The sequence below is a fragment of the Sycon ciliatum genome, chromosome 10 (genome assembly GCF_964019385.1).
Source record: "Sycon ciliatum chromosome 10, ocSycCili1.1, whole genome shotgun sequence".
In the NCBI taxonomy this organism is placed as follows: domain Eukaryota; kingdom Metazoa; phylum Porifera; class Calcarea; order Leucosolenida; family Sycettidae; genus Sycon; species Sycon ciliatum.
In genome coordinates, this window is record NC_088652.1 from 26428995 (window position 1) to 26441494 (window position 12500).

The 12500-nt window shown below is 47.4% G+C and overlaps 1 protein-coding gene across 1 annotated transcript in view; it reads left to right on the forward strand.

Moving 5' to 3' along the window:
- Window positions 1-12500, forward strand: part of LOC135826443 (integrin alpha-8-like) — a 71481-nt gene that overhangs the window by 56058 nt on the left and 2923 nt on the right. Inside the window, exons 22-29 of the mRNA XM_065339053.1 lie at window positions 769-919; window positions 1103-1180; window positions 4132-4220; window positions 5546-5641; window positions 10197-10299; window positions 10711-10902; window positions 11744-11791; window positions 12418-12500. The exon at window positions 12418-12500 is cut by the window's right edge and continues 49 nt beyond it. Coding sequence (XP_065195125.1) covers window positions 769-919; window positions 1103-1180; window positions 4132-4220; window positions 5546-5641; window positions 10197-10299; window positions 10711-10902; window positions 11744-11791; window positions 12418-12500 — 840 coding nt within the window. The remainder of the gene's footprint in view (window positions 1-768; window positions 920-1102; window positions 1181-4131; window positions 4221-5545; window positions 5642-10196; window positions 10300-10710; window positions 10903-11743; window positions 11792-12417) is intronic.

Sequence of the window (12500 nt, forward strand, 5' to 3'; positions counted from 1 at the left end):
CCTGGTCGCTTTTCGGCGCTCCGTTCTTCGGCGCCCGGCAGTACTGTGGCGCTGTTTGACGTGCGACTGTCTTCGCCTCTCGCACCTTTGGCCGTCACTGAAAATTTATTTTTATTTCAATTTTATAACCGCAATCAGTAATACAAGCTGAATCGACATTTGTGTACGCTTTATTCATGCAATGTAAAACGGTGGAGACAATGTGCAATAAAACGATGAAAATATGAAGAAATAATGTAGAGAAAATAAGGATTCAAACAAGTTTTCGTACAACATTCATCAGGAATCGTCGTTGTGCTAAAGGACACTTTTATTTTATTTTACTTTTTTTTTTATTCCAAGCAATACATGGCTGGGGTAGCTAGTGACCACTTTGCGTGGCGATTGCAGGGTTTTTATAGCCAACCACGGCTAACAAGGACAAGAGTAACAATGTCTCGCTACAATGTGCTGTTGAGTTTTGCGTGGCCGTCACTATCCGTTTTTGACACGTACACTGATGAACTGCCTGGAGATACAAGTAGAAATGGTTCCTTAGAAACGAAAGAAAGGACTGTGAGTTGTGGGTTGTGGACGTGTGTTGGCGCTTTTCGATAATTCTGTGCTGTCTTCGTTTCTTGTCGTTTCTTGTCATCTTGTCGTGTGTGTGTGTGTGTGTGTGTGTGTGTGTGTGTGTGTGTGTGTGTGTGTGTGCGTGCGTGCGTGGGTGTGTGTGTGTGTATCTCCACACGTGTGTGTTCACTTGCTCTCATCGGTTCTCTAACCCAGTGGCGAGAGCACAGACCACATCATCGTGGGCCGTGACAACACTCTGCACTTCAGCGTATCCGTGGGTAACCGTGCCGACCCAGCCACCACACCGACTGTCAATGTCACACTGCCACCAGGTGTCGTCTTGGCTAGTTCAGATGCCGGATCGGTGAGTTACGTTTTTCCCTTTCTTTCACATGTGTGTGCCGTGTGCTGTGTGTATGTGTGTGTGTGGGGGGGGGGGGGGGGGGGGAGGGGGAGTATCCCACTTTGGCATGTGTGTGTGTGTACGTTCATTCTTCTTCTGTGTGTGTGTGTGTGTGTGTGTTTGTGTGTGTGTTTGTTTCTGCAGACGTGCACAGCATCCACTTTGGGCACAGGTAGCTTGGTGAGGTGTATACTCGCCAATCCATTCGAGAGGGACGTGAACGTAAGTCGTGACCTCTCACTTCATCACGGTACTTGCTGGACAGCATGCTGGGGTGCCTATGGTAGTACAGTGAGACCTCGCTTATCCAGTCCTCTTTTATCCGGATCCCTCGCCATGCGGAAGAAAATCGTTGGTTACCGATTTACAGCATTATGTCATGCATGCATACAGTATTTGTGTTCGATTATCCGGTTCCCTCGCCTACCCGGATATTTATTGTGGAAAACGGATGTGTGCGGTTAAGCGAGGTCTAACTGAACATGTACACTCCACTTGCTGCCTGTTTGCTGAGCCTGACGACTGTGGCTTAGCTGGACTGCGCAACACCACTAACTTCCGGGGCTGGGATGGAAATAGCCTAATGTCGAGTATTTTACCGGTATTAGGGGCCGTCCGGGGTTACCGATAGTTTTTGCAAAACGAAAAGTTTTAGTATTTTTCAGCACCCACTCACCCACCTACCTTTTCTGCAGGTAAAACGAATTCCAATAAAATATTGATGTCAATTTTCGATACCCAGAAGTAACTGGGCATTCTCCATCTGCATTCAATAATTATTTTCAAAACGAAACTCCTTCAAACCTACCCACCCCCAAACGAAAACTTTTCGTTTTGAAAATACTATTGGTAACCTTGGACGGCCCCTTAGCGCAGTAAATAGAGTAAGCTGCACACTCAGTACAAACACCATTAGCAAATCTAGTTTTCATGTAGAATTACTTAGGGGCGATCGTAAATACCGATATTTATTTAGAAACGAAAACTAGTCGTTTCTCTTCAACCCCCCTCCCTCAGAAACAAACACATACAAACGATGCATAGTATCGATATTTTTTCTTTTCTTTTCTGGACGTGCCCACACATACAAACTGTGCATCGATATTTTTCGAGAAACGAACAGGCGCTCAACCCCCTCCCCCCCTAAACGACTAGTTTTCGTTTCTAAACGAGAGACCTAGAAAAAAAAAAGCATAGGGATGTTATAAATTCTTTAAAAAATTCCTTTTTTTTAAGACAACCTGGGATTCGAACCCGCACTATCGCGCCCTGCATGCATCCCCCGATACACTTCGCATACATACTAATTCTTCCAAGTTGCTTCACATTATGATCTTGCATTTGAAAGCCCTATTTGAATATGCATTGTGGCCAGCCGTCTTTGATGGTACGGTACGGTAGGGATAGGTACGGGACAGGTACGATCGAGGGTAATACGACACCGTCTTCCGTACCGTACCATCAAACACAGCTGGCCACATACAGCTGCCCGCAATATTCAAATAGGGCTTTCAAACGCAAGATCATAACGTGAAGCAACTTGGAAGAATGGGTATGAATGCGAAGTGTATGGGGGAATGCATGTAGGGCGATAGTGCGGGTTCGAATCCCAGGATATGCCTGAAAAAAAAATAGGAGAATTGAAAAATTTATAACCTCCCTATGATTTTTTTGCCGTCAGATACAGGATAGCGCCAGGCAAACAAACAAACACACAAATACCAAATTAAAGCTGTGTGGACCCTGGCTAGCGCCAGACGTTACTGAAGTAACGTCTTCTGCATAGCTACGGGAATAAATATCTATATTTTCGGATGGCTCCTTTTTTCTATCCCCACGTAAGCTTTTTTATTATTTATTAGCCGGGCTTATTCCTGTAGAAGCGGATGTCAGGGCTAGGCTTCTATTTACATCAGGCTTCTATTTAAACCAGGTATTTCTATGTATGTCAACACTAGAACCAGGCTTATGTGCCAACAGTGTGTCTTGGAAATCAGGCTTGTATTCAAAACAGGCTTCTGTAATTAAGAGACAAGACACTGCGGTATGTGGGAACTTAACACATCCATTCATCTCGGGCACCCGGTAAGAAGACTTTAGGGGGTCTGTTGGGAATTATCATTATTATCATTCTACGCACGTCCGCGTTTACGTCAAGGGTAAGTCCACGTATTCGCATGTGCCAGAAGACAGACAGCGTGGGCAGAGACGGAAAGCAACAAATGTAAGATAGCAGACAACGGCGTTAGCTGTTGGGAATGCTCAAGTAAAATCATGAAATACTATACAGTGAAACCGCGTTAGGCGAGACCAAAAAAAATAGAGATTCCCGGGCCCTCCCGCACCAAAATCGAGCCAAAGCCAATTTTTTTTTTTAACAGTTCATACATGTACATGTACAGTACTGATCGTGTGAGTAGATCTGTGACGTGGAGTCACACAAACCCGAGCTTGTACGGCTCCCTGATGTACAGATCAGGGCCATCGTTGACCGAAATATAGAAAAATTGAACGGGTAAACCGCGTACCTGTTGTCTGCAAAGAATGAATCAAAATTACCGGAAAATGCTGGAAAAAAAGTTCAACATGGCATGCACACATTATAGTCATGTACATACATGGAAAAAAATAAAAAAAATAAAATTCGCCCGCCCGCACCAATTTCACATGGGACATGGGTCCTGCCCGGGAATCTCGATTTTATTTTGGTCTCGCCTTTTAATTTTAAAAGAAGAACACTGATAAGACAAACTTTCGTTTTAGAAGAACTAGTGTTCATAGCTATGTTGGTTAAATCACTGTGTATTCACTGGGTATAACATACGGATAAGAAGAACTCCCGTTATTACGAACAAATACGCACCAGTCCCTTGGTGTTCGTCCTAAAGAGGTTTGACGGTACAATACAAAGTACAATGTATCTATCCCATTTTTATCAGAACTAACCGCAGCATGAGCATGATCATGTGATGAGCACGTATAAAAATATGTTTGTGTGTGTGTGTGTGCGCGCGCATGTGTGTGTGTGCGTGTGTGCGCATGTGTGTGTGTGCGTGTGTGTATGTGTGTGTGTGTGCACGCGTGTGTGTGCATGCATATGTGCCTGTGTATGTGCATATGGGTTTGCATGCGTCTGGTTGATATTCTGCCGTGTACACATCATCTCGCATTAGGCCACAGTCGGTTTTACTGTATCGCTCTCAAGCAGAAACATTGACTCAAGTCTGCAAAGCCTCTCCTTTCCCATCATCGTACTTCCCAAGTAAGCCTCAACAGACTGTGCTCAAAAAGGTTCACCCTGTGCTCAATGAGCCCATTGCGCAATGACGTTATCTGTACCATAAACACTCCACACACGGCCACCTGGGGCATGGTCGTGTGGGGTGTTGAACAGTGCATCCCTGATCCCAGCGTACTCACATAACACCCCACACAGCCACACCTGGGGCATGGTCGTGTGGGGTGTTGAACAGTGCATTGCTGATCCCAGTGTACTCACATAACACCCCACACAGCCACCTGGGGCATGATCGTCTGGGGTGTTGAACAGTGCATTCCTGATCCCAGCGTACTCACATAACACCCCACACAGCCACACCTGGGGCATGGTCGTCTGGGGTGTTGAACAGTGCATCCCTGATCCCAGCGTACTCACATAACACCCCACACAGCCACACCTGGGGCATGGTCGTCTGGGGGTGTTGAACAGTGCATCCCTGATCCCAGCATACTCACATAACACCCCACACAGCCACACCTGGGGCATGGTCGTCTGAGGTGTTGAACAATGCATCCCTGATCCCAGCGTGCAAAATGGGCTTATGGCGTCCAATGCCAAGGAAAGACGGGGCAGCCAGCCAGAGAGTGTCTCCGCGGGTGATGAGAGTAATGAGCCGCATGGCAGAAGACAAAGTCACAGTTCGCGTCAGACTCGTCTGAAGGCCGAGTTTTCCGCATGTGTAGCAACACCACCACCCCCAAGGATCATGGCAAATCTCTGCTTTATTACGTCGAAGTGTAGCAGCTGGCCCCGGAGGCAATCACTCACAAAACACCCACCATTCAGCAAGACGTTAATTTACTAATTATACTGTTAAAAGCTAAGAGAAAAGTTTCGTACAACACACACGGGAGGCAATGAAGAAAGAAGAAAACCTGGTGCCGAAATCCTGGAACCGCAAGGCCAAGCGGACAATCGCGTTTCACAGCACAGGGCTTTGAGCATACTGGTTAAATGAGATACTGCGGGTATTGCAATATTGACTCGTTCGCTATGACTCCCCTCAGAAGTTCTCACCTTGCTCCCCCTTATGTTCAGGCTGCCCGTTTCGGAGCCATCAGTTGCCTGATGATCGTAGTAATACGTGGAACTCAGAGTTGCGACACAGCTTCCAATCTCTCTCTTGTATTGCAATCTATACGACTGATGAGCGACTCAATGGATAGTGCTATCACATACAGACACGAGACATTATACAAAAAGAGAAACACATGGTGAATATCTGTCTGTTGCGTCTGTGCGTGTGTGTGTGTGTGTGTGTGTGGTGTGCGCGCGTGTGTGTGTGTGTGCTTGGGTTTTGTGTGCAGCGAACTGTCCACGCCGGAGAGGTCATCCCTGCAGGGTGACAATACGGACATGCTCACCGTTGCCCTGCGGCGTGAGGCTTCATTTGAACAATCCGGGTATGTATGACACTCTGTGGAGGAGTTGCATTAGTACGCATTTCCCACCAATTGATCAGACATGTAGGTTGATACGGTTGAAAGCACCTTTCGCGGCGGTAATTGTATGTCACAGAAACATCTCGAAGATCGCACCCGTCGAAAGTTCTGGAACGTAAATTTCAATTTCAATTGTAATGCTAGGTAGTGGAGGTACAACTGAAAAAACACAATGCATTTCTTACCAATAGATCAGACATGTAAGTTGATAGGGTTGAAAGCACTTTTAGCGGCAGTATTTGTATTACAAAGAAACATCGATGCAAAAAGAACCTGTCAATAGCATGCGATATTTGTATTACAAAGAAACATCTCGGTTCAACGGTGAACTTGTACAGGCCGTCCTCCTTACGCCAAGATGCAGTTGCAGGGTAGACTACGTACTCGGCGTTCTTGTTCAGACGGAATGCCTTGATGGGTACAGCGCTTGTCCCCTTGACATATATCTCAGTAGTGTTGACAGTGTCAGTTCCATCACAGCCAGGCTCTGCATTGTCCTCCACGTCGTCGTCGTCGTCACACTCATCATCATCATCAACATCCTTATCAGATTTGCTGGGGAAGAAGTTTGTAGACACTCGGTGAACCCTAGACGAGGACATTGCTCTTCTAGCTGATGGAGATGTCTTCATAATACCTGTGATGACTTCGGCGATATCTTTCCTGATCTCAACTACAACTTGACTGAACTTAGATTTACGAGCTTTCCCCATTACCTTGAAGCCAGCTACAGCCCCCTCGGTGTAGTGGTGAGAGGTTCCAGGATTCAACTGCGGGTAGAATTTACCGCGAGTCTTATGCTTCGACTGAAGACCAGCCTCAACGCCATTGGCAATAACGAGGGCTGAGTTGTACATCCTCACAGGAAAGATTTCTCAAATGTTTATTTTCTTTAACAGTGATTTAAAAGAGATAAAGGTTGTGTTAACAGCGAGAAGACAGAGAGCAACTCTTACAAAGCTTTCTAGGAAATGAAAAAGGATGTTCACGTACGTGTTTATATACATGTAGACCACAGTGCTCTACAACACATGCTTACCACACACCTCCTAAAATACCCCCCTATGACATCCGTAGAGCTAGTTCTAATTAGCCTGGGAATACCTAGAAGTTTCCAGAACACATTCCCAGACAGTGACTCTTATCAACAACCACACCCACCACTTTAAAAGCAATTATGACGCCGAGAGGCACTTCAAACACCACTTAATCATTAATCCAATTAAATATGACACCTGGCCCACTTCAAAACCACTTCAGATCTCAAGTGGCCACTTCATTACCACTTATCCAATTAAAAGTTCAAGTGGCCACTTAATTAACTTAATTTAATTTTAAATTAAATTATTCTCCACGTTCGTGAATACATGTACATTGGTCACCTCTTCGCCATTGGAGTACCTAAAAGTTTTAGTTGTTATTGTCACAACGTTCACCCACCCTACTTGTACAAGCTCCCTGCTTATGACGAGCACCTCGTCATATCCAATCAGTTCATGGTGACCGTCATTTACAGGCCCTTGCTGCTGCTCCTGCAGCTCCTCCTGCAGCTCCTCCTGCAGCTCCTCGTCCTCATCGCTGCTGATGATAACTGGGATGATGGCATCATCATCATTTGACGAATCTAGCCCGCTGTCTCTTGCTTCAGCCATCTTCTTCCGCCATATAGTACATCACAGTCCAGCAGATACACACACACACACAGCATGGTCATGGCGTCTCCTCGCCATCGTACGCGTACATTTTGGACCTGAGCGCCACGAACTCTGTCATGAGCTTCCCTCCGAGCTCGTCCTTAAATTTACCTACAACCTTCTTGTTACTCTCGCTGTACAGAGGGTATTTTCATCTTCCGCTGTATCTCCGTGAACTTGAGCTGCTCGCCTGCTTTTTGGCATCTGGAATGTCGCTGCATTCACACCGCTGCAGTATAGTTGATGCTTCTTCAGAGTGGTATCGCTGCGATGTGCGGAGAGGCATCGCATGCAGAAGTACCTCTTGTGACGGGACTTTGTCTGGCTGGCACATAGAGCGCTAAAGTTCTTTATCCAACAGTAATGGCTAAGGAGATCATCTTGCAGGATCAGGAGATTTATTGCATTGTCACTACCTGATAACTTTATGGGAATGATGTGGTCTTCTTCAAATGCAAACACGTTGATGTTTAGCGAGTTGGCCTTCTCCACCCTGTACACATCATCTATGGTTGCAGGGAACTCTACACCGTCAAAGTTGAGACTCTGCGCATACTGCGCATACTTGCTCACACGCTGTGCATTTTGCACAGCTGGATGCAGGGCAGACAGAAGAGCCCACTTCAGACACTGCTCGTCGTCGTCATTCTTCACATTGATGATGGCCTTTTTCGAAGCTAACTTTTTAGGTAGAGGAAGGTACGACGACATGCGCATTGGACGATACTTGCAAATATCAAGATGTGCAGTTTTCACATTACTCACAGCCCAGCCTGAACCACCTTGCACCCAAGCGTCCACCTTTGCAGTGATCCCGTCGAAGGCGGCGGTTAGTAGACCTGGAATGTTGCTCACGTTCAGCACAGTCATAGGCCGGCTTCGGTAGGTGTCACCACCACCCCAGCAAAAGCCCAGATGCACGCACGGCGCGGCGACGCTATGCTGTGAACGATGAAGTGAGAATTGCTGTGAGCAAAGCTCATTTCGAAAAGGGCTACACACCCAATTGGACTGAAGAGGTGTTCGTCGTGAATAGAGTTCTACCCACCCAACCACCCACCTACAACATTCGAGATCTCATGAACGAGCCTATTCAGGGCAGTTTCTACGAACATCAACTGCAGAAAACCAAGCAAACCAAGTTCCGCGTGGAGAAAGTCCTCCGCAAACGCCACGGACAGTCTCTGGTCAAGTGGAAAGGCTACCCGGACAAGTTCAACTCCTGAATAATAGTGACAATGACGAGAGCTTTTTCCTCGCCAAATTCAAGTACACCGTGAAAGACAACCGTACCAACGGCAGTGATCAAGTATTTGATAGAAAGTACATTTTTCACAGTTAAGAGTATCTTTTTTGTAGAGCTTGTGTGGATATAGATTGCTAGGTTCGAACCCCAAGATGGGCAGTTAGTTACTCAGCAATGTATCCTGCCCGTATGGTAACATGATGGGTACTATACTTCCGGGGTGGGGGGGATGTGCCCTGCCCGTTTCATGACATGCCCCGTCGGGAACTCGCTAGTGCAAGTACATGTACACTTGTTGTGTGTGACAAAGAGTGTATGCATTCTGGGGGCCTGTTGACAGTGCCGCTCGTGTGGATTTCGCAGCCAGAAATCGCTTGGACTTCGCAATGCATTGAGCTCCTGACCAGGGCACATGGAACTTGTTTCATAAGCAAATGAGTTGTCTTGTGAAGGCAAATAAACATGAAGCTTGCGGTCGCGACAGAACCCCCCCCCCCCCCCCCCCCCCCCACTCCCTCTGCTTATATGCCCATTGCGCAATGACGTAATGTGTACCATGAACACCCCACACAGCCACCTGGGCATGGTCGTCTGGGGTGTTGAACAGCACACAGTGCATTCCTGATCCCAGCGTACTCACACGCATTACTCGTACCTTCCATATTTGGCAATGCGCAATGGGCTTATCGGCTGCACACTCTTATCTCTCTTATCCGGACGATCGGGGACCAGGCACTGCACGTCACTCGGGAATGTCCAGAACTTTGAATCGCGCCGAAATGGAAATTCCAACATGTTGGAATTTCCAGCACGTATCAGGCGCGTACCAGTGTACATGCCAGTGGCTTTGAATGGCGGGGTCAAACAATTAGTACTCAAAAGTGTCGCACGCGCTAAATACGACTCGGATTGCTGTTTTTTTGTGAAAGCCTGAGCGCGCGTTAGGGAGTATTCTAATAACTAATAGGGCTGCAACGGGTAGAGGTTTGGTCGGGTAACGGGTTCGGGTATCTCTATCCGGGTAGCACGGGGGTACCCTATCGGGTGTTTTTTGACACAGCTTGTACTGTGAGTGTGTGCACTTGCGCTACATGGAACGTGTACCGTAAGCACGTAGCCATGCTTCTTACATGCACCGTTGCCAAAAACGCCGTACTCCAACTACCCGATTGGGTTCTCGGGAGCAAATTGCTACCCGAATACCCGATCAAATTACGTGTATCAACGGTCACCCTACTACTCGTTGACACCCCTACTAGTAAATACAACTTGGAGTCCTATTGCTGGTGTGATGAGGCCGGCCTGAGAGCGCATGTGCTGGACGTGGAATCACTTCAGTGTACAGTCAGACCTCGCTTAACCGCACACGTCCGTTTTCCACAAAAAATATCCGGATAAGCCAGGGAACCGGATAATCGAACACCGGTTTTGTTGGATGCATCATCACGTATGCTGTACATCTGCAACCAGCTATTTTCTTCCTGGTGGCGAGGGATTTGGATAAAAGAGGACCGGATAAGCGAGGTCTGACCGTACTCTTGTTTTGACTGCATATTTGTGCATTGTTCATGCACAGCACCATTATCCAGGGTTCTACAATCACGCTGACAAGCACCGCTCCGGTGGAGACTCCGATGAGCATAGCCCAGATTGGCCCCGTTGTCACGATCCGATTTTCGGTGAGCTATCGTCATTATTGTGCGTGTGTGCATCATTTGCCGCCGTGTATACTGTGAAGTGTGAATCCATAATAATCCGTGATAAAGGAAAAGGGTTCGCTCCCCATGCTGGAGCTCACGCTATTCCGCCGACTCGACTTGACACTTGACTGACTCACGGCTGCCATCCAGAGCTCCAGTGTGGGGAGCAAACCCTTTCCTAAAAATCATCGCTGAAGTCGCAACCACTATAATCCGTGATAAAGTGAACACTATTCGTACACTGAGGAAACAGAACCCTTTGTAGGTCATCTAACTTCCGTAAGTGCCGTTGATCGCGGATTACTGTAAGACATGTTAATAGGGAGGTTTCGCTCGACGGAATTACGTATGAAAATAACGTAGGCGTGTGCGTATGTGTATGCTTGACAGCTGCTGAACCCTGGCCCCAGCTCACTACCCATGGCCACCGTACGTCTAGAGTACCCCGAAGTGGAGAAGACCAATGCTGGCGTACCCATACCTAACAGCTACCTGCTGTACTTATCTGCACTGGAGTCTGTCGAGGACGGCACCGTATGTAACCACGATGAAGCTCTCAATCCAAGCGACTTCACTCTGTCGGTGAGTTTGTTTTGCTGCACGACTGCCGAACCCAATGTAAACTCGGATCCTGAGTCAGTAATAACTGTAAAATATAAGAACGTAGTGGATAGTTGCTTCATAACTCGTTCCCATGTGTTTGTCGTCTATTGAACCAAACTTGTGTTTGGCAAAATTAATAGATGTCCTCCGGCGGCTCAGTAGAAGGCTCAATGTTCATGCGAACGGAGCATCGCACACACACACCAGTCACAGAGCATCGCACATCTTCGTTGTAAACATTAAATAAATATTGTATGCTTGTGCGGTCATTACACGCAGCAACGCTACAGTCAAGCTCAATAGCCTGTAGCCGGCAAAACTCCATTACAACACATGTGTATATTGTTATTGTACCGGCAACGCAGCAACGGGTTATCCATGATTGTATCCAAGGCATCCACCAGCGACCGAGGAAGTCACCTCTGCCACGGGACCCGAACTCATCCTTATGCGTTGGGTGCATGTATGCATGGAGAGAGGGGGGTGTTTACGATTGGAATAATGTTGTGTGTATGTATGTATGTATCGTTGAGGCAAATGTGCCGATTGCAAGTATGTACGGCTCCGAATGGGTTATTAATGTTCGTTGTCCCTTGTGTGCTTGCATATGTGTGTGTGGGTGGGTGTTTGTGTGCGTGCGTGAGGGTGTGTGGGTGCGCGCGTATGTATTTTTATGTGTCCGTGTGTGCACGTGTGTGCGTTCGTGCGTTTGCGTGCACACATGTGTGTACATGTATGCGTCTCTGAATACGTGTGTGTGTGTATGTGTGTGTGTGTGTGTGTGTGTGTGTGTGTGTGTGTGTGTATGTGTTGGTAACAGGCATCGGAAGACACGCCAATGAGCAGCTCCAGCCTCAACACCTCACGGGTAAGCTACGAGGGTAGCCACTGCATCACTTCTTATTGGAACGCTTGGGTTGCAATGAAGCCGAGACCCTATGGCCGGTCAAGCTGCCGCTGCCTCTCCCCCACTCCTGCCATTCCATATGTCTCATCGCTGCCTTGCTGCTTTGTGCCGTCAAATGGTGTGTGTTTTTTTTTGTAAAAAAATCCACCATGCTTCACAACGGCATGGTTTAAATCTAGACCTTTGCTCGCTGCCAAATATGGCACTATCCTTTACAGTGTACCGTGTCCAAGCCAACCGCTCAAGGGACCTTACAGGGAATTCACACGACGTGAACATGAAGGAAAACATGTTTGTGTAAAAGTGGACAAGCTGCCCATCGGATTCACACAGACAACAGACCCGTGTGCAAATCTCGCATGCGTCTGTGTACTCGTGTAACTGGAGTGTCTTTCGGTGGTGACTGGTCTGGATACCATGCTAGATGTTCATTATCCGGAAGCTTGCATTAACGTGCACGTGTGTGTGTGTTTGTCTGTCCGTGCGTATTTGCGTGTTTGTTTGGTGTGTCCGTGTGTGTGTGTGTGTGTGTGTGTGTGTGTGTGTGCGCGCATTTGTGTGTATGTGTGTTTCTCGCGGCAACACAGGTCTGTACCAACGCCTCTGCGTTCTACTGCACGCGCCGATTCCAATGTACCTTCAGTCGCATCGCCGCAAACGGTGCCCGTAC